Raw genomic sequence first — 23,060 nt, forward strand, 5'->3', positions numbered from 1 at the left:
TTTTCTGTGAAACACACTAGAAGTAAATTCAGTGCAAGCTTGCAGTGCTACTGACCAAAGGAAACCACATGGAGTTTGCTCAAACCTACCATCAGTTTTTTTCCTAAGGATTTCTAAGAAGCCAGGCTGGAATTAGTTAGGAATCAGTTACCATCTTCTCTTTAAGATGACAGGTTGTAAAGCCTTGTTGATCAAGAGTACCCTCATTTATGGATCTTGATTATTTTTGTTGATTTTGAAGCTGATGGATTCATTGAAAAGGGGGAGAAAGTGTTGATTTTTCAATTAAGATGCAACCTTTATTCTGCAAAGCAATAATAATTACACTGTTCATTCAAGCCAAAGAAAAACTTTCGCTGGTGAAATAGCAATAATCAAGATGAGAACTACATTAGGATGCTAATTGTACGATCCTCTTAATTTAAATAACAAACGTGGATCCCAGGATCCGCTTAGATGACTTACTGCAATATGCTGTTGGACTTCAGATTGTCTCCCTTGAAGTCCATTCAAACCAGCTGGCAGCTGAAAATGTGAATGGCCCAGATCTCTGCTTCTCCCATGAGAGTATTAGGCACTGTCTGAGCTTCCACAGGATCAAACATGTTTGACCCACAAGTTTCTCAACTACTAGTGTTATCATTCTTAACCACTTCCAAGGAAATTCCTTAACTACACAAAAAAACAGTTTGCTGCTATTATTATTATGTTATTATTTCCAACTTATTTTAATCTTATTTAAAAAGTAGAGGGATGAAACGAGAGGGACTGAGCTAGACTGGGTCAGTTCTCCCCCAGGACCCGTAAAAACTGAGGTTTGGCTATGCCAGAACTAGATGCGAAAGAATTCACTGTGGGTGTCCTGTGTGAGTGGCAGGGCCTGGGCCGTCACCTGCTGCCTGCCAGGGTGTGCCTTAGCAGCAAGCTGAAGCTAGAAGCGGAGTGACTCAGTGCCAGCACTTCAGCATGGGCTGCAGGTGTCCCTGATGTGTCTCAGCCACTGTGCCAGATATTCGCCCCACATGAAAACCGTATAGCGTGTAAGATTTTCAACAATTTAATTCTGCATTCTAATTTTTTTTAAAAAAAGGATCTATTTTCCTTCGTCCAAAATGACATTATTAGAATTAGGAGATTAGCTAGTACTAAATTAAAGATTAAAAATATATATATATATATCAACATAAGCTGGGGACCCTTTATTCACATAGCAGACCTGGAGGGATTCCTGGCTCCTGGCTTTGCATTGGTTCAACTCTGGCCCTTGCAGCCATTGGGGCACTCGCCAGCAGGTGGAAGATCTTTTCTTTCTGTAAAATCTGCCTTTTCAAAAATATCTCACAAGGTACAGTGTGAGCGTTTTTTGGAGTTCCAATTTTCCAGCTTAAATCTTTGGTCTACAGTTTTCCATTTTTATGATTTTGAGCTTTGTAAGTAAATGTGCTGGTGTAATGACTGAATGAGGTATATTTTATTTCAAGGTTTTGGACCTAGAGTAGTCCTGAATAAATCTGTACATTTATTATTTTTTTAATAAATGATTTGCTTACTTATTTGAATGGCACAGTCACAGAGGAAAAGGGAGAGAGGAAAGAGGATCTTCCATCTGGAGTGAATGTCTGGAACTGGGCCAGTGTGAAGCCAGGAGCCAGGAGCCTCTGGGTCTGCCATGCAGGTGCAGGGACCCAAGGACTTGGACCATCTTTACTGCTTTCAGACATACTAACAGGTGCCTGTATTGGAAAGACAGGAGCCGGGTCTTGAACTGGCACCCCTATGGGATGCTGGTGGTTAGCCTGCTGTGTCAAAACTCAGGCTCCAAGTCCATGGTTCTTCAAACTAGCTTGTCCAAGATAACAAAGTCACAGATGCCTGCATGACTTAGTTCTGCCAAATTCTCCCAGAGTCCTGGCTTCACGCACGATACCACATTGTTGGGTGCAGTGCTGAAGTTTCAGGCATAGTTTGGTACTGAATAGATCCGTGTGGTTGCAGAAGACAGTTACCACATATATTACATGCATGAGGACATTTCAAAAAGTTCCTGGAGATTAGGAATAGAAGAAGTTTATTTTGGTGCCATTTTTTTTGGAATCCATGCACATCATTTACATAATACACAATTTCCATGTGCTTGTTGAAAACCTCCCTGTGTGGGCTTCTGAGTCCAGAGGGTTTCGTAAGCTGACAGTAAGCAGGACTCAGAGCGGCAGTATCAGTCAGGTGGATGGAAAGGTGTTGAGATGCTCGTACCCAGCCGATCTAGCAACGAGAAGCTCTGGTTTCTGATACTGAGCCTGCCACTGCATGCTGGCCCGCGCGTCTTCATGGATGGATACAATCTCCGTTGTAGACTAGCCTCTCCTTCCCTGCGTTCTGCTTCCCATGAAAAAGGAGGAATTACTGCCCACGTGGCAGCGTGCGTGGCAGGCGTGGGTGAAGACCCTTCTCTAGCTCCTGTGGAGGATTGCCATAATGGATTTGTGACTTCCAGTTGAACAACAACAACAACAAAATGGTTCTAGAAAACGTGTTTTAGTCCTCATGTTCATCTTGGGGATATTCCATTTGCAAAATGATCTGGGTTACTTGAATAGTTGTAAAGCAGAAATAAAGACAGATTCATCTGTATTTATTTGCATACACTGTGAGCATACTTAAAGTGCAGTAGAGTGGGGAGCTCACACGGGCGATTCGGCTTGCCATTCTGAAGTCACTTCCTTTACCAAACCTGCCCTTTCCTCATCTTCCAAAGGCACTTGGAATAGTCGGAATGCCATGGAAGTATAATTAGGATGAAGCAATCTGGCAGTTGCAATTATTAACACTATTATATGGACTGTAGAAAATATTAAATGACTACTGCTGACACTGAATTTCAGTGGTTTTACTTTTTGTTTTCAAAATTTGCATTTATTCTCATCTCTCTCTCTCTGACATACACACACACAATCAAATTTTTTTTTTTAAATTTTCTGTAGTTCAGTGCCCAAATGGTTACAACAGCCAGAGCCGGGCCAGGCAAGAGCTGAGAGTTGAGAACTTACTCTGGGGTCTGCCCAAGGATGGCAGGGACCCAGATACTGCAGCGGTGTGCATTAGCAGAGTCTCCAGTGGAAGTGAGGGATCTGAGACAGCCCACCCCTGACATGGAATGCGCGTGTTCCAAGTGGCCTTAAGCACTACAGTATATGCCTGCCTTTGGACTACGATTGCTTCTTTGAGAATGGGATCAACACAGATCGGGGAGTGGAAAAAGACCTAATGAAAATGAAGCAGGACTTGGAACTGGGGACTCAGACTGACACTGAGACTGTGTTAACTGGATACTAACAGCTAATGCTCGTGTGGTCCTTGCTGAGACTTTGGTCCTCTTCTAAGCAGGTTACGCATTCTTAACTCATCCCAGCTTTGGGACCCTGTGAAGTAGGAACTATTGTTATTTTATCTCTTCCCCTTGAGAAAATTGAGGCACAAAATATCACTGCAGTTGTTTCAAGTCATATGACCACGGTGTGACCATGGCTCTGGACTTGACACTCAACTGGTATGTTTAACTGGCTCATGTGAAACTGTTACGTAGCCAAGGGTGGCAGGAGTAACACTTGAGTCAAGGTGGCAGACAGGGTCCAGGTGGGCACAGCAGTGGAAGCTAGCCCTCTTCAACACCTCCCTCTCCGTGCAGCCCTGGTTCCCAGTCCTTAAGTGACTTTTCAAGACTGTGTAGCTCACTGCGTGTTGAAGGGAGGAGGAACTCTTGGGCCGGAAGAAGATCAAGTGCAGGTGGCTGTGAACTGACGCTGCCCACTTTGTCTTCCAAGGAGAATGGCACAGCGTTTGAATAAAGAAATGTGTATGACAGTGTTAGATTACAGGAGATCTGCTCATTTTTGTGGATTAACAAAAATCAATCAGTTATATTTGGGGTGCATGAGAAGAACCCACAGGGCGGCCTGGGAATCTGCAGGGATGAAGTAAACTATGCATCCATGGAGAGATAAAAAGACTTAGGGGAATACACACACGTGTGTGTGTGTAGATATGTGTGTCTTAGCATGTGGGTATGCTTGTACTTAACAAATGCACACTAATATATATACATATATGTGTGTGTGTATACTATAATCTCAGATATTTCTAACTATGCCATTGGAGTTGAACATAGTACTTCCAAGAAAGGCACTGGCTTGGAATCAATGCCAACATTGACAGAGAAGAGGGGCCTGGGGCTTTTGGGTCTTCAGTTTGTGAAGCTTCTGGGCACTTCAGAGGAGGCCCGAGGGAGACGTGCAGCCAGCCTGCTCTGGGTGGCTCCCACAGGGTTCTGCAGGTGGCATGCCGTGGGGCTCCACAGCGCCTCTTTTCTGTTTGCAGCCTTGGAAGGAAGCCGAGCACTCTTTGATTTCATGGTTTTTTGGTTTCTTGACACTATCAATGACGAGGGCTTTCTGGAGCTTCTTCGTGTGTTTAAGTGCTGAGATGAGCTGCTGAACGCACGGGCTGGCTGCACTGTTGGCTGCACCTCACGGCCATCTTATTCCTCAAGTTACAGGGTCCAGAAGCGGGCTTTCCAATTCAGAAAGTAAAGCAAAGGACAAATATGGAAATGAAATTCATTTGACCTTTGTCTGTCGTGTTGGTAAACAGCTGTGCTATTTGTTGAAATTGTCACCTTCTTTGACATTGGAATTAGAGGAAAATGATCATTCCTGTCATTAATCTGTAATCTATAGCAGGCATTATAAATCTTGCTCATTCAAAAGAGTGTAGTGTTGACATCAAAGGGTCTCACCAGGATTAATTTAAAGAGGTGTGTTAGGTTGACAGAGCAGTAAATGTAGTTGACACTTAAAAAGAAGGGAGGTAAGCTGAATATTTGTGTGTTTGCGTGGACTACCTCATTGGGAAATAAAAATCTCTTCATGTGGCCCTTGCCTAACAATCGCATCTTAAATTTTAAAAGCTCAAAGGAATTAGTAACTAATTTATTCAATGAAAATTTATGTGAAAATAAATCCAAATGCAGAAGATTTTTCCGACAAATGCCTTTGTGCATAATGAGTAACATAGGAACTTGAATTGTATAAGGTTTAGTGTGCTGGTATATTTCGACAATACCACAAAAATGTTGTGTTCAAGATGGAAGTAAAGAGATTTGCAATGTTAAACATGATTAGCTCCTTGCTCGGATTTTCTGCTTACAGTAACACCTCTACTCCACTGTGGCCTGGTCATGCTCCACTTTTTGTGTCTCGTGTGGTAATCTCATTTCCCCTTATTTGCAGTTAGCAAGTAGGGGAACCAATCTGCCTTTGAATGTTGCCGTGGCACTGTTGAATTTCGTAGTAGTTAGATGTCTTGGTTCTTGGCCAACAAGGCCTCCATTCTGGGGGGATCACCATTCTGGGGGGATCAGAATAACCTTGCCATGAGGAGCTTCCCCTTCGTGTACCCTGTCCCTGTGGGAGAGGAACGTTCTGGAGCTGATTGAGACAGGAGGGAACCAGAATCCCTTGAACTGGCAGCTGAGGAGTCCCACTGACTCCTCAGTTGTGAAAATGGAAGGATGGTTTTCTACATGTTGAAGAAACCCTTTTGGATTATGATAAATCAAATGAAAATGAACATTTATTACATGACAAGTACATGCAATTAATGAATATTGATATTAACTAGATATTTCCACCTATTCTAATAATTGTATATTTCCCAGATCGTATCTACTGAGTCAAAGATAATTGTCATTTTGTGTGAATATGTTTTCAGTATAAATTGTTCCTGGGTCTTGGCACCCCACTTCATCACCAACACTGTTCAGTAGTTGGTCAGTCCAAGGATTGAGGGCGACGAGAGTCTTTTCTTCAGGGTATCCTGTGATCTGATCCAGCTTGTTGATAATTCCTCACTCCCAATTGGATTCCAGTGAGAAAACAGATGGGTTTATAAGAAAAAGCAATAGTAACAATTACTTGCAAAAAATGCAACATCTGGAATTCTTCATTCCAGTAACAGTTTTCTTGAGATCCTATCCTTTGTCCATGGAAATCTCATCTGTGTGTACACTGACTATTTTCACTTAATTGTTACAAACTTAGAAATAAAATCTATGCTCACATAGGGTGGGGTGGTGTCTTGACTGTTGGCTTCATGGTCATGGTCTGCTTTGTGAGTCTTTGGCTTAAGATTTGGTTTATGATGATGATTTTTTCTGACTCAGTTAGAGGGTAGAAAGGGGAACTCAGCAGAAGCATTGCTCCTGTCTAGTTTTCTTGCTCAAAACAGAGTGACCATCAGAAAGATGTGACTGGCGGCCTCCCCTTCCCATTCGCATGAGAGGGTGGGCCATCAGGCACCTTGCTCTCTTGATAAAAACTGCCAGCTCCGAGAGTTGGGAATTGACATTTTGCTCTGGCATTTCCCTGAGAGGGACTCCTTAATTAGAATCCAAGGAGGTGGAGTTCACATTCCAACAGGGGCCTCCCCCTCATGCCCAGTTACAATTCCAGCGGTGAGGCAGGGAATGGTGCTTTCCATAGGAGTGAAATGGAGGAGAAGCAAGGTTCTGTATTTTCAAAGGAAACCATCGCTGGGTTTCAAAGGAAACCACCTGTGAGTCCGTCTGGCTCCTGACACCTTGAAGGGGCTCTAGCTACAGTTGTGGAAAAGCTTTTCTGTGGAGAGTGATGCTCCCTCAGGGTTACTGCTTCAGTAGCTGTTGAATTCAAGGCATGTGGAAATGAACAGTCTTCAGATTTATTTTGGAGTAGAAATTATACGAATCTGGGGAGAAAGCATTGTAGCGCAGTAGAATTTGTAAGAATTCTGCAGTTGGTTTCCGTGTGTGTGCAGGATGGATCCCAGCTCCTATTAACACCTGCAAGAGTGGAGGCCAGGTGATTGATAATTTCTTTTTTAAGGAGGTGTTTATTGTCAGGGAAACTGCAGAGTTTCCTTTATAATTACTCAGTCTTTGTTATTCTGGCAGCCTGTAAAGTATTATTGGCATTTACTGAGAGGTACTTTTTTTTTTTTTGGCCCCAGCCAGCTGGCTGTCTTTTTTTTCAGGCCAACTTTCCTAGCTCAGGTTATTCAGAACGTATTTTGAGCTCTGATTGTCTACTCGTTGGGGTCTTTGTGAGCAAAGAGCCAAGGAGCTAATAACGTTGGAATTGATGTCTACTCTCTCTTCTCTCCCCTCCCCCCCACCTGTGACATGCCGCCCCTACGCGTCAGCCATTTGAAGGGTGCCGCCGCTTTCCCCAGCAGATCCCGCAGGGGCTAAAGAGATAAATATAAGACTGCAAATGATAGGCTTTTTACATACAGGCAGACAGAATCAAGAATCAAGAATGAGAATTCAGTAACTGGGGAAAGAATGGAACTTACAGGCAATACATGCTCATTCAGGTGCTAACTGTTGAAACAGGTAATGCATTGATATTTGAAGAGACAGACAGTACTAGAATTGAGCTGGGCTCACGAACGGCTGTGTCCTTGGCTGTGGTCTTCTATGTCTGTAGGCCAGGGACCACCACCACCACCACACCCCTTCCCCCGGGGCTTGATGAAGGCTTGTCCAGAGCCAGATGCTGACTGGGAAGTGAATTCTAAGACTGGAATGGCACTGCTCTAGTTTCGAAGACTAGTGAGAAGTACAGTGAAGCAAGTCTTTGCGTAATTGTTTAATTGCTTTTAGAAATCTGCTGGAGAAGGCAGTCATATATTATTTTGTAAAAATGCTATTTCCTTGGCTGGGTGTTCTTAGGGAGGGAAACTTAAGAAATCTGAGAAACTTCTGAGTAATTATTCCGCCACAATGACAGGCAGATGAGCGTTTGCCAGATTGCACAAACCGTGCGTTGTTAGCTTCACTTTGTTGTCCATGTAGCGGTGGCCTGGAGTTAAAGCAATTAAGGTGCAGTTTTCCATTGGACTCTGGTGTTTTTCGAGCTAATAAAGATGGAAAATTAAAGGTCACATTTCTCTTTCACTACTTGAAAGTAAGCTATCTGTGGGTGCTGCCATCTACATGAATTGTGAGTTGTTTGGGATCTCAGTTCCTTTTTTTCTGGGCTCTGTAGGAGATGCACACAGATCACCCACAGAGGGGAGCACCCCAGGGACTGCTCTGGCTGAGCTGAGGGAGGCAAGGTGGAAGGACGCCCCACCTCCCCCCCGGGGCTTGCCGTGCAGGACGCCGAGTTCTGGGTCTCCCGGCAGTCAGCTCATCTGTGGCTAGCGTTCCTTGGAACTCCCTCTTGCTAGACTGAGAAACACCCTGATGGGCAATTTTAGGATCTTCCAGTCCCTAGTCAGATAGCCAGATCACAGCTATATTGCAAAGATTTCCAAATACGCTTTGTCCATTAGGCGCAAAGGCGTCTAGGAGGACTGTGGGGACAAGTCGTCTATTTTTGGAACCTCCGGCAGTTTAGCAAGCAAGCGCCCCCATGCTGTCCAAATGGGAACATCTCCTTCGAAGAGGAAGGGTCCTGGCGAGGCTCTCTGGGCAATGGCGCGTGGGTTTGGATGGGCCCTCGTTGATTAGATCTGTTCCTCACACAACTGCAGCTTGTTCAGGATTTTTCCTGCCAGTTGGATATGAAGCGCTGTATGTTTGGGCTCACTGCACTTGAATCCGTTTCCAAAAAAATAGTGTCATGCTGTTTCCATCTATTAGACCAGTAGGGGTGGAGAGAGCTGATCGGAAGCCAGTGCAGAATGGAAAGCTGGTTAGATCTGCATTGTCGAGCCCGGAGGCCTCCGGTCCTTGCTCTGTCCCTCTTCCGGATGGAGGCACAGCTCCCGTCCCAGGCGCATTCCCCTTGGACAACCTAGAATCCCCAGGACTGCCAAGGCCCCGTGGTGTTAAGTTGGGGCTTCAGCATTTAGAGGAATGAATCCACACACTCTTGTCTTCAGTCTCTTTTTTTTAGTTAGTGATATTTTGTGCTCTTTTAGAAGAGTGGAGCTTTCCGTCCCGTGATTCTGCTTTTTGTTTTATTAACCCCGATGTTATCCTTTCCCGCCTCAACTAGGAAGTAGGTGGTCCATGTAATCGAATTTGAGGGGGACTTAGAAACACCTTTTAAAGCTTCGAGGGTTTTAAATGTCAGCGTAGCACACGCGCATCTTTCTAATGTGCACTACGCACCCTCCCTTTTTAAATAGAGAATTTATGCCCACGTTTGCTTTTTCACGGTGCTTAAGGGTGATCAGGTCCCGCCCTCGACTAAAAGGCAGCGCGGGCCTCGGTGGTTATTACGAAGGCGTGCACAGCTCCCTGCCCTTTTCACTAAATGGCTCGGTATCTTACGCCCTTGGAATTTCTTCTGCCCTGTTGTTAGCACTTGTGTCTTCCCTGTCACTTCAGGAAACAGGTGCCCACGCCCGGGCGCTGCCTCTGAGCACTGCAAGGCAGGCCCATCACCAGCTTGCTCGTGGTCACACAGCGGAGGAGGGTCGAGACGGGAGCCAGGTGCAGGCAGGTTCTGTGGTCACTTGACGTGGTAGGCAGCTCTCCCGGAAGACTCAGCACCACAGTTAGTGGTTTTCACCTTCCTGTGGAGTTGGCACACACGAAGAGAAATCGGGTGCAAGACGAAAGAGGAAAAAAGTCACGTCTCCAGTCTGGGACGCTAACATCCCTTGCTTCCTCCTCAAGCCACGTGACTTCCAGCGGCACCAGTGACGTTTACACTGGCTGGCTGCTGTTCTGTGGCCTCGGCGCCTTCTCCCGAGGAAGGTCTTCATTTTGCCAGGGGGAGCTGAGGCGGAGCAGTGCACAGAGCTTACCTGATTTCCCAGCAGTCCTTCACCTGGTGGGGACCAAGCCAGGATTCCAGGGTTCCACCTGCATGGGCTTACCCATGTGATGTATGCGTTCCTTCCTAGCCCTGATACCTGGCAGCTTTGGGTTGGAAAAGTAGCACCATCAGAGTTGAGGCTCCCATAGGTAAAACCATCGCTTGGAACAAGTCCCGGTCCAGCTCCCTGCTCACGTGGCTGGGAGGCAGCAGGTCATGTGTTGTGTCCTCTTAGACCCACACGAGACCCCGCGCCCCCAGTGGAGTTCCTGGGCCTGGGCTTCAGCCTTGCTCAGCCTGGCTCTTGTGGGCACTGACAGGGAGATGGGAGATCTGTCACTCTACCGCTCCAGTAAGTGAAGAAATTAAGGCACTGTGCACATAGACTATCCCTTCATGCCCTTGGGCAGCTCCACTGATGGGGTGAGCACTGGCCCGTTGTACGGATGCAGTCAGTAAAGGCAGAGTTCAGGGGGCTGGCTCAACTGTACTGCCAGCAGGGTTGGGTTTAAGTGCCTCTTGGCTTTGCCACAGTTCCCTATTGCCCAGGGATATTTTTGAGTATTTAAGCCATGTCATGCGAGCCCTGTACTTTGGCCAACCTCCGTTGCAGGTAGCAGCTTCATTGGCTATACCACAGTGCTAGCCCTGGGATTAAATTTTTTAAAACCAGCAAAAGATTGTGAACGTATTTGCATGAGCCCCACCAGGTCGCCTAATTTCCTGGTGATGGCCATTCATTCAGTGATACCCAGAGCCGGTCTGTGAACTGGTGATCAATGCTGGCAGTGTCTGAACTTGAGCTTATGCCGGAGCAGCAGCCATGGGATGAGCAGGAAGGTGGCAGCCCTATTGTTGGCAGAGACCAAAACAGACCCACCTGCAGAGCCACGGTGCCCACCTTGTTGCGCTGAGCAGCAAGTTGGCTGGGGAAAAATAATGGTCTTGTGAGGCTATGGGGAAGTCAGGGACTGGGTCCTGGCTTCCTGGGGCCGAACCCACCTGATTCTGAATGGACCTGTGAGGTCAAGGTCACATCAGGGCTTTTTTCAAAATTATGCTCTGCCCGCACCTTCACCCCCACCCCCTCCCGCGTTGCCTTCCATGCCTCCTTCCCCCACCAGCTGGGGCAAGGCTGTTGAGTGAGCTTGCAGTGAGTTCCTGGCAGGAGTTTTCGTCCCAGGAGTTTTGGTCCCAGGCACTGACGTCAGCCTGAGACACGGATTTGCTGCGAACTCACTCCTGGCTGCGGGTTTGCTCAGGAAGTCTCTGGCAGGTGCACAGCGTCCACTTCCGGGCCTAGGGTCCTGGTGTCTGATGGCTGTAGGCTTACCCCCTGGGAAAAGGTTGCTCTTTTCTCTCTCTCTCTTTTTTTTAATACCTGTTTTACAAAAAGCCAGAGGTTTCCGCTGATTCTCCTTTAGCACAAAGATTCTAAGGCTGAAATAAACATTGGCTCCATTGCTAAAACTTGATTATATCAAGTGTCTGCCTTCAATTAAAAATTCTTGAGATTCCCAAGGGGAGTGGGTAGCCAGGAAGCTGCATGCTTTGGCCTTGTCCTGCCAACTGAATTGTACTCTCCTGTTGGTAATATTCTGGTAATATTCTTGTAGAGCTCGTTATTGAAGAAACAGTGTCCAGTGGCCGTGCTGAGGTCTCCCAGCCCACTGCAGAGACATCCTGGGCGAACGTATTTGCAGATGTTGCGGATAATGACACCTCATGAAAACTGGGATGGGGTCCCTGTCCTTAAATGTGTTTCAGTTTGCATTTTGATAGCGGTTTAGAAATGTTATCGCTGGCTTTGTCACCAGCGTAATTCACATCTTTCTTCAGGCACTGTAAACAAGAGAGATGGTTTAATGGCCCCATAAAGGCACTTTGCTGATAGCTGAGCCTGGGCCCTTTGGTAATGGATGTCGGGGCGTGTGGGGGGTGGGGGGGTGGGAGGGGTGTGCACGCAGGAGGGGCAGGCCAGGAGCAGCTAAATGCTCTGGGTAAGAATCTGCACAGGGCTCTGATGCCCTGAAGTGCCTCTGACGTGCTGTGCGTCCCGGAGATGGATTTACAGAGCTGAAGTTGCCGTTGTCTTTATTTGTACACAAAGCCTTCCCCTTTGCTTCTGGAATTTAGCGGAGCGCTAATTGAGGTCATTGCCGTCCATTTATCACCTGAAACTGAAGCCATCTTCTCTTAAAGTGAATGCTTTTCATCTATTGAGTGTTTTCCTAACTACATACTCATATATTTGTATGAAAGGCTGCCTGCATTTTTCATGCCAGGCTTGGATCTGCTCTTAAATAATCTAATTTATGAATACCATTTACTTGTTTTGCCCTTTTTACAGAGATTTTTTTTACCCATTCCTGAAGCCAAGTGATATATATATATATATATATATATATATATATGTATATTTAAGCCAGCACTTTAGTGTCCAAAGCATGTTTCTGAGTTTCAGTTCTATTTTTCGGACAGCTGTAAAAATCCTCTGTTACACACTTTGCCGGTCTAAGAGAATGCCTTGAGGCTTTTCCAAGCTCGAGCGTGCCCGTTTTGTACCGTCTCTCAGCAGTTGGTTTTGGTGTAAACAGTGCACAAGAGATGGGAGTGAGATGAGCGTGAACAGAGAATCCATAGATTAAAACCCAGTGTCCCCTGCTGCCTGTGTTAGCTCGTTCACTCCAGATTCTGTAACAGAGGCCAGTGAACTTTTCTCTGCTAAGGCTCAGATGATAAACAGTCCAGGCCTCGCTGGTCTGGGGCACCGCTCCTCAGTCTGGCCGCTTTAGTTCACTGTGGCCCTGGGCTGTACCAGCATGGACCGGTGAAAGTGTTCTACTGCAACTTCATTTACAAAAGCAGGTGGGAAGCTGGACTCAACTCACACACCGGCCCAGGATAGCATCTAGCAGCCTGTTGTAACACGGTATTTGTGTGCAGACCCCAGACCTCACCACAGAAATAGAGACAGGCATCGAGGTGGTGTGTGCCCAGTCAGCTTTCCCCCGGCAGCTGCAGGTTTGATTCAAAGGCATGGTTTTCTGTAAGTGGAGAAAAACGTGATGTGTTTTTCCTTTCACGGTGATTGTTTTGGCTGAGATGGGAGGCAGAAGGTCAAGGCTATGGCCGCACACCGCTCACTGTCCAGATGGCAAGGTGGCCCTTCCGTCACTTAGGAGGCTTTGGTTATCAGGGCACGGAGCAGCTGCAGACGCTGTCCTTTAGAATGCAGAGGGTGCCTTCGGTCAAAGTCATAACGTAACAGCAGCATGACTGCTCTGTGGTTCAGATCCAAGAACGTCATGGGCACGGATAGGTGTAGGAAACACTGATGGATTAGCCAAACATTAGAGACAGTTGTGGCTAATATCTTCATTTGGGAAAATATTTTTGTTGACAGAAACTTAGCTAGAGGTCTGATTGGACTCCGGGGAGCTCCTGGGGTTGAGGACTGCAACCTGTTGTGTCTTCATTCCATAGCTGTAGGTCCTGTCTTGGCAAGAAGAGATGAATGGATAACTGAACTGAGTATTGAAAGAATAAATGGAAAAAAAACATCTGCTGAATGTTAACGGTAGTGCTTGTACATGTGGAGACTTGTGTGTGTATAAATAAACTAGACTTGCACACTCAAAGGTTTGAGTTTGGCAGATAAAAAGTCCAGGGTTCCCGTTTCTAGTCCTTACTGTGTCATAATTTAGTCTTAGATCTTTCAGTTTAGACATGGGCATAGCTTCTTTATGCCTTTTAAAAAGCAGAGAGCAAAACTTACAGTTTTGAATGATGAAAATCACAGCATATGATGCCCCCTTTCAACACTTACAATTAAATATATTCTGGAGGTTTTACCTTTATTTTTTAAGATTCATTGTACTTTTGTTTGAAAGGCAGATTTATACAGAGAAGGAGAGACAGGGAGAGAGATCTTCCATCCACTGGTTCACTCCCCGAATGGCCACACTGGTCAGAGCTGACCATATCTGAAGACACGATCCTGGGGCTCTTTTTGGGACTCCCCTGTGAGTGCAGGGACCCAAGGACTTAAGGCATCCTTGGCTGCTTTTGCAGGCTGTAGGCAGGGAGCTGGGTGGAAAGTGAAGCAGCTGGGACAGGAACCAGTTTTCTGGAAAGATGTGGGTGCTGGCAGAAAAGGCTCAGCCGACTGTGCCATGACACTGGCCTCTACATATATATTAATATGCATTGTAACATTATTTGAAGTTAGAGATACAGCTATAGGGAGAGATAGGGAGAGACAAAGGTTTTCCCTCCTCTGGTTCACCCCCGAAATGCCTGCAACCACCAGGGCCACGCCAGGCCACAGCAGGAGCTGAGAACTCGACTGTGGCTTCTCCGTGTGGCTGGGGACATGCAGGAACATGAGCCATTGCTTGCTGCCCCCCATTGTACATTTTATGTGGAAGCTGGAATCTGGCCAGGGGATAGAAATCAACAGTGCATAGTTTAGAAATTATTTTCTTCTGAGTGCATCTTAAATTCATTTTCTCTATTGTGTGTTTCACGTGTTCAGATGTGGCTGTGGCATGACCATGCCCAGGCGAAGTCATTGTGTACCAGCGTCATTGCCCTTGGAAATCTGAGGGCATCTGTATGCTGTGGCACAGTGAGGTTGGACTGGATCTGACCCTTTTCTCTCTCTTTCTCTTTTTAAAATTTTTAATTTTAGATGATGTTAGCATAGTTGATCAGCATGGGTTAGATCAAGGGTTAAGGAAAACTGGGTGTGATTATTGTTTCCACATATTCTGTTTCTCCTTCTTGTTTCGGAGGGTTGGGGTGGTGGGAGAGGTAGAAGGGGAGAAGGCAGTTACCAGGGATGGAGAATGGTTACTCAGTATCAAGCCAGGGTCCTGATGTGGCACGCACTTTGAGGGTTCTGCCCAGGTGGTTTCAGTAGTTCTGAAATGTCAGACTCGCTGATCCAAGGATGAAGGAACCATTTCAAGGTCCATTGGCTGACATAGTTGACCTCAGAATCTCCATTCGCCCAGATATTTGCTGTCATCATTTGGGTGGAGTACTGGTCCAATTTATTCTGTCCTCTTTCCTCTGGGATGGTGCAGGTGTTCCCTGCAGGGCTCAATGGGCTGCCATGTCCTCCGTGTGGATCTGGACCAGCTGGCCACCACTGACCAGTTCTCTCAGATGGGCTAAGGACCCTAACCAGGTGACTCAGGTCCCACCCCGCCAGGGCTCACAGATCGGGCACCTGCCATGCAGGTGGGCCAAGGACCTGGGTCAGGCGACATGGGTCCCACTGGACCCCCAATCCCCAGAGCTCACAAACCTGGCCTCTACCACACAGATGAGCCAAGTGTCCAAGCATAAGTGGGCCAAGGACCCGGGCTAGGTGACCTGGGCTCTGCCAGACTCCCTTCCCCTGGTGCTCATGAACTCGGCCCCCACCAAGCAGGGCACGCCAAGGATCTGAGACCCTACTGGTCCCCCAACCCTGGGGCACATGGATCCACCCCATCCCCCGTCTGGACAACAAAGAGCCAGGGTGGGTGACCAGGTTCCCATCAGACCCCCAGCCCTGAGGCTCAAAGGCATGGTATCCACCTGGATCTGTCCTCTTTCTGCTGCATAGGTCGGTGAAGGAAATGGAAGTGAGTTGTTACATCGCAGTTCTTGGTTCTAGAATCAGAAACAATCAGTAATTGAACAAATGCTCATGAATTACCATTCAAGTCAACTTTGGAATTAAGCTGGTTTTGGAAGTGTGTGTTTCAAAGCCCTGGTATTTTGGAACTCTTAACATTTCACCATTAGAAGAACTCAGTCATCATTAGTCAGCCTTCAGATGTGGTTGTGTAAAGGTCAGGCTTCCATCAAAGCAAAAATGCAGGGCCCATCTCTCCAGTGTTCCTTCTGCTCCTCCTCCTCCTCGCAAAGACCTGATTGTCTGGGGGAGTTGAGGCTTGTGAAAGTGGAAAACCAGTTGGAAGAGTGCCGGAGGACAGTTGCAGATTCATATTTAAATGATCTGAACTGTCTGAAGTCAGGGATAAAGGCACTCTATCATTTTGGTTCATCAAGAAGGAAATATTCACTTTAATTAAAACTACAAACAATGTGGGTGCCCGCAGCCCTGGGTTGCAGACCCGGTAAGGGCTGTGCTATATGTGAAATAAAATGTACCTAGCGGCATCGGCAGCAGGCTGGAGCCGTGTTCAGCGAAAGTAATTTAATTAGCGTTGATCATGACTCCAGATGACGGTGATTTGATAAGGAATAATTTAGTACTTAACAGCCTTTTACATGCACCAACTCCATGTGGGAAGGTAAAGCAAATTGCACGAAATGAATGTGCTGCTTCCCCTTGCACTGGTGCCAGGGAGCTGGAACGCCGCCTGCTCGCAGCCGCTCGGGCACTCAGCCCTCGGATGAAATCCCCTGCCTTTCGGCACCTCGGCCTTCATGGGTGGGCACTGTGCCCTCTCTGCATCCCCCCCAGAATGAGAGGACTCAGGTCTGTTGCACAAACTCTCCTGGGAGCAGGAGGGGACAAAGAGTAGCCTGCGGTAGTTGGGCAGAAATGTCAGACTGCCCTTCTCTTTGTTCCCTCACATGTTGCAGTTAGAAAGGAAAGATCTTCGCCAACTCGTATTCATTGGATTACTGATTTGGCTTATGATTAGGGAAAAAGAAAAATCAGTTCCAAGGGCCTGTAATGATGTAGAGGCCCACACACATCGTGTGTGTGTGAGGAGAGATGCCAAGAGTCCGGGAGTATTGAGAAGTGTGCGGATTTATTAAAAAGCTTTCTAAAGTCCAGGGCCTAAACTCGGTGTGCATTGGGTGCAGGAGGAGCTTCATGGCAGATTCTAAATATTCTCCATTGTCAGAACCGCCAGGCACACCCCAGCCTGAGCGAATCAGTCTCTGGCAGTGGTATGTGGGCTGTCCAGGTTGGCTGGCACTGGGTAACGGGAGGGCCAGCAGGCGTTGGCCGCATTCTGAAGGCTGTGAGCGCATCTGCTCTGGACCACGCCTCCAGCTCCTGGGGGTCGCTGGCCATCGTTGGCATTACTTAGCTTGTGGGATCCTCCCATCATGTCCTCTCCCTGTGAGTGTTTCCATACCAAAACCCCCTCTTCCTAAGCACTTGGTACCTATCATGTCATAACAGAAGGACAGGTCCAGTTAAGGTCACCTGCTGAGGCAGGTGAGTGAACAGTGAGGGGGGCGTAGTTCAAGAAGTAGGGTTGGGGAATTGTGTGTGTGTTTCCCCATAACTCCTTGGGCAATCCGATAACCAGCCAGGTCTTGTGTGTTCCGTGTGAGAGTCGAACTTGCCTGCCTTTGGTAGCACGTTGGGCATCTTTGTGCCTTTTTGTGTTGGAGCCTCATCAGTCACCAGTGTAAGCAACGTGACTATGCATGAGACAATGTTGTAATGGCCCCTTGTACCGTGTGGAATCTGCTGTCACCTCCATCTTGAACTTCTCAGCCTCTTTAACCCATCTGGTTGAGTCATCTCCCTGTCTTTCGGTGGTGGCTGCTGGCATGGACTGGAACTGTGCTGGGTTCTGTGGCCTCTTCCAGAAACCCCCTGAACCACTCAGAAAGCAGTTGAGCTGAACACAGTGTACCTGCTAGGATGGGACCACGTGTTTCATATCTAGGTCAATGCTCGTGGAGTTGGGCATAGAATGCCACATCATGTTAATAGTCATTCCTGACCATCCTGTGCACCTGCCAGCTCTCCCGTGGTCATCCGAGTAGTGTCTTCTGTGCTCTTGAACACATTATCAGGAGTCTCTGCCAGGCTGAATACGTGTGCTGCTGTGGAATGCTTCTCCTAGTTTGTAACCTTTTGATTGAGATACTTGTTCATTATCATGCACAAATATTGTTGTAAGTTGATGAACTTCTCATCGATATGTACATATGTAATGCCATATAACCACCATGCTGAGCAATAAAGTGTTTGCAGCTCCATGGAAGGTTCGTGGTGTCTTTTCCTAGTCAATAACTGAAGGGATTCTTTCTTTCTCACGTAGTTTTGTTCTTGAACTCTGTGCACTGCATACACTGTGTTGCTAGCTGTGTGGTTCACATCAGGGAGGCCAGCCGTGTTTTGACGTGTATTGGTGGTTAATTTGCCATTTATTATTGCCAGATAATGATCAGTCCATTATAGGAATGTCTCGGTTTATAGATCCACTCTCCTACCAAGAAATCCTTGAGTTTTCCCCCAATTTTGCTCTTTCGGATGACTCTTCCATGGCCATTTCTGCTCATCTTTCCATCCTTTCTGGATGTAGCCCTGAGAGTGTGGTTGCTGACCAGCAGGTAGATGTCTGTGGAGCTCTAACAGTTCCTTTGTTCAAAACAATTTTCAAAGGGATTAGACCAGTTCATGCTCTCTGCAGCCCGGGTAAAATCTCTCATGGCTGTATTTCCTCCCCAAAGCTTGTTAATGCCAGTCACGGCAGTTTAGCCAGTGGACACACAGTGCTAACTTCCTGTGGGTTCATTTGCAGTTAATGTCATGATAAAGGTTTTGAATGCTTTTCCATTAAGTATATGCCTTTTTTTTTAAAGAAAAAATTATTTATTTTTACTGGAAAGGCAAATTTGCAAAGAGAAGAAAATACAGAGAGAAGGATCTTCCATCTGCTGGTTCACTTCCCAACTGGCCACAATGGCCGGAGCTGAGCCCGTCCAAAGCCCAGGAGCCTGGAGCTTCTTCTGGGTCTCACACATGTGAGTGCAAGGTTCCAAGGCTTTGGGCAGTTACAGTCCTAGATTGCTTTTCCAGGCCACAAGCAGAGAGTTGAATGGAAAGTGGGGCAGCTGGGATGTGAATTGGCACTCATATGGGATCCCTGTGCATGTAAGGTGAGGATTTAGCCATTAGGCTATCATCCCGGGCCCCAAGAATGTCATCTTTTTAGAATGGCCTTGTATATCTTCGTCCCATGTTTAATTTGGCCTTTTGACGAAGTTACTAGAAGTTTCTGTCATGTTTATTGTGAATTCTCTATCGAATCTCCCTACTGCAAATATTACTGTATATCTTCCTTTTCATTCTCTTCATGTTGTCGTTTTGTAAAGAGAAATTCTTAATTTCAATGAAACTTAATTTGTAACTGTTTCCATTTAAGGGAAGTGTTTTAGTACTGTAGTTACTTATACTTTTTTATCTCATTGTTCTAGATGCTTCAGTAGAGTAGTGCTAAATTCAGTTGTCGCTGCATCATGCTTAGCTCCTGGCATCTTAAATGAAATCTGATATTTCAAGTGTAATATGATGTATTAGATGTCTTTGAATGCAAATTGAGCTCTGTATGTGTTGCTGTTGCTCTTTCTAATGAAAATATAAACCCAGTTAGAATCACTATAGCTCGAGAATACATATTGTGCTGTGTATATTCAAAAAATAATAGTTGAAAAACGAATGATAATGATGGATTACAAAGGCGGCCTTAGATAATATTGATCATCCTAAGAAGTAGTGTATGTACTAAGTATGTGTACATAACGCACTCACTGAAGTGTCCTTACAGAATATTGCTTTCAACCCTTGGTGCACTTTCATCTTTATATTTGAAAAGCTTTAGAATGGAAATTAAGGACTTAGGGAACTACAGAGAGAATATCTGCCCAGGAGTCAGATTTTGACATTTTTGATATTTCTCTAATTTCTCTCGTAGTTTTTTCCATAATTCATTTTTAGAGTTCTCTCAAGAAAATTCTTGGATTTTACTCCATTCATCAAAGCTGTATGAGCTACTAGTATTGAACTTTATTTGTACAACTGCCACGACGTTATCAACATGCAGTGGAATTAACGCTTTCTAAAATCAGCCACAGGGGCTGTACTTACCTAGCCTATCTACTGCAAAGTTGTGTCATGTCCTGCTGGATTCTTGAGATCCTTAAGCCTCTGCTATCCAGATCAATGAAGTGCAAGTTCGTGGTGCAGTACGATTTGTGCCCATGAACTCTGCTCCTATAGGGAAAAAGACAGCTGCCTTCTCCTTTGCATCTGTCATTCTTCACTCTCTTCCATGACGTTACATTTATAACTTATATGTGCATATGTACACAGGCATTACATTAGGAAAATACTTAAAAACAAAGCCCTGTGGGATTATTTGTTCTTATCGGTGGTGTTTTCCCTGGACTACTGGCTAATTTAAGTCAATTTATTTGATGAATTTGTTTCCACATTGTTTCATATGACTTTGATACTGCCATCAAAATGTTGACTATCATCAAGATTAAAAAATGGTTTATGATATTTCAACTGATGTACGCCCTGCAGTTTTTGATGCTGTAATAGCACTTCACTAAATGGTGTGATTGACAAATGCATCATAAGAAACAAAATTTTTCTTGTTATATCTTCCTTTATAGAAAGCAAGCTTAATATTTTGTGTTTTAAATACAATTTTTTGTAGGAGTTACAACAAAACTTCCAAATAAGTATTCTGGGTGTATCTCTTGATTAATCATACTTGTGCTTATTGCATGTTTTTTTAGAAACAAAATGTCTATATCTATTTTTTCCCGATTCTCCATTTATGCTTAACTGTTATTCTGATAGGATCTCCAATATGTTTATTTTTGTTTTAGGATGTTATTCATCTGTTGGTTTTATAGCTGTGATTCCTCTCAAGTATTACGTGTTTCTTTTAGCCTTCATGTATTCTGAACCAGAATTTGTTTCATATTCAACACAAATGAATGAAAGTGTAACTGTATTAAGTCACATGAGAAATTAGTTCACATTTGTACAATAATTATTTTATGGAGGATTCTGTGTGACCGATAGCTTCCACTTATTGCTTACATTTCATGCTGCCAATTCGGGTAAGTAGATAGGCAGATATTGTAATGCCTTTTATTTGGTGATTTGTAATCTGTTTTTATTTATTTAAACATCTGAGAGACAGAGAGAGAGGTACAGAGTGGGAGAGATCTGCTCTCCTGCTCATCCCCCAGACACACCCCGACAGGGAAGCGGGGCGAGGGTGAAGCTCCAAGCTGCTGCACCTGCCAGGTCTCCCGTGTGAGTGGCTGGGGTCCTTGCACTTGAGCCATGTCATGCCACCTCGCGGAGTACACAGTCGCGGGAAGACAGACCCCTGCCACGGGTGTAAGATTAGCAATGGTCTCGAAGATGTTGTTTTTTGGTCCAATGTACCATTTTACCTGGACCTGTTCCTGGAGTTTTTCAGTCCTATAAATTCCATTCCATAAAATGATCGCTTCCTAGACATCTGTGATATTTTTCTTCCAATAATGCTTAGCATTGTACTTCAGTCTTCAGTGGATTGGTGCGTGATCGGTTGTGTTTTTGTGGTGTAGTCATTGGAAATCTCGGACATGTTTTCAAAACTTTCTGTAGACTGAGCTGCTAGCGTTGTTACTATCAGCTAAGCAAATGGCAGGTGATTCAGTTCCATTTAAGTAGCAGTTGAAACTATACTTTCTGAATTTCACGAAAGAAGAAAAGCAGTGTAGAGAATTTTCCACGAGCTTTACACCACGGAAAATGATCAAATGTGATTTTTTTACGTAAGGGTGTTAGACAGAACGTTAATGGAAATTTCGGCAAGCTCTATGAAACAGAGTACCGTGGTTAATGCCAACTGCATTTAATGCTGGGGGGAACTTTTCTCTTGTTTCCTAGTGGCTTTTCATGGCCTCCCACTGAAAATCAAGAAGGAACCTCACAGCCCGTGTTCAGAACTCGGCTCTGCCTGCAGTCAAGAACAGCCCTTCAAGTTCAGCTATGGAGAAAAGTGCCTGTATAATATCAGGTAAGGCAACCGGATGTTTGTGTGGGAGGTAGGACTGGAAAGCTCCCCCCCTCCACCACACACACCCCAAAATCAAAACCAAAACTCCAGAATATAGACAATTCTCATTGTAATTTGTGAGCAGCATCTTCCCTGTGTGACGGGTTAATTAGATAATGTGATGAAGAAGAAAGTTCTGCGGGCATGTTTTGCCACCGAGTCACCCACTTAGCCTCGCTTAAAAGCAGTAGTTTTCATCTAAGTTGCTTTTTCTCCTGGAGATGCATCTTGGGTTTGAAAAGAGGGTCTTACTTGGCACAAGCAGCCTTTGAAAGTTCCCATTAGAATGAATGCATTATGCACTTGAGACAGAGAGTTTGTAGGATTAAAAAAAAAAAAGAAGAAGGAAACATTTGGCATCTGAGCGGAGTACATTAGTCATCCGACAGGCTTGCGGATGATCTATAAGATGCATTCATGGATAGTTGCAATACAACTCGAATTTGATCAGGCTTAGCAGAGGCTATTATCTATTAAGAAGCCAGTTGTTCCTGTGATGATGATAAAGGCTGGTGCAATGAAAGTACATCGCTCCTTTGCAAATTTGGTAACACGTGTGTTCATTATGAACTCTTGGCCGTAAACTGCAGGCTCTCGCTATTCCTCTTGGGCTCAAACAGCGTAAAGCAAAAAGCTGGCTCTGTCTATAGAGCAGTCTTACCCTGCCTTCCTGTAGGAACTCAGTTCTTATAAGAAGCTAGTTTGGAAACTTTTAAAACAAAAATGATTGTGGGTGCTAGTACTGTTTGATCGCAGCTCAGGCTCCTGTAACGTTCTGGCCCAGAGCTCTGCTTGTCTCTTCGCATCTCTGAGGCTTAAGATTGAAGAAGCTTTGCTTTATGCCATCTCTGGCTGACCAGTGCTTGAGCACTCTTGTGGCTGGGTGCTCCTGGCAAGGTGCCCTGTGTGCCTGTTGCTCTCTGTGGATCACCAGAACCTGAACCTGAGGGACAGCTCAGCTGAAATCACACTGCTGTGACCACAGACCCCTTGTTGACGCTACAGATGCAAACCAAGTTCAGACAATGAGATATCGATCGGGCTGATTTTATTTTACAGTTTAGGCTTCTGCTTTGTATTTTTTTTTCCCCTTAAGGTACTGTGTTTTCATGGCATTGTTATGTAACGTATTAAAGAACTTTTAATCCATAAGCCAGCGAGGTGGTAGAATTGTCGCTGCTTGTCAGCATTGATCCGCTTCTGACTGTGAAATCACACATGTTTAGAAGATCTTTCTTTAATCTGCAGCAAAGCCTGCAGGTTTTGAGGTGTTTTTTTGCTGGTTGGGGGGGGGTGGGAGACCAGTCATTCCTATGGTGATACATGGCAAATGCTTAAAATCGAGTACTTCCATACTAGGAAAAGCATACAGTTGAATGCCAAGTTTCTTGGGGAGTAATGCTAACATCTC

At 45.5% G+C, this 23,060-nt stretch overlaps 1 protein-coding gene across 7 annotated transcripts in view; it reads left to right on the forward strand.

The window, feature by feature from the left end:
• ETV1 (ETS variant transcription factor 1) overlaps positions 1 to 23,060 on the forward strand; it is an 87,070-nt gene that overhangs the window by 25,320 nt on the left and 38,690 nt on the right. For all 7 annotated transcript variants that reach the window (XM_040964759.1, XM_040964760.1, XM_040964763.1 and 4 more), the window contains one exon: positions 21,481 to 21,610. In XM_040964759.1, coding sequence (XP_040820693.1) covers positions 21,481 to 21,610 — 130 coding nt within the window. The remainder of the gene's footprint in view (positions 1 to 21,480; positions 21,611 to 23,060) is intronic.

This window comes from Ochotona curzoniae, unplaced genomic scaffold (assembly GCF_017591425.1).
Source record: "Ochotona curzoniae isolate NIBS_2020 unplaced genomic scaffold, NIBS_Ocur_1.0 scaffold_3835, whole genome shotgun sequence".
In the NCBI taxonomy this organism is placed as follows: domain Eukaryota; kingdom Metazoa; phylum Chordata; class Mammalia; order Lagomorpha; family Ochotonidae; genus Ochotona; species Ochotona curzoniae.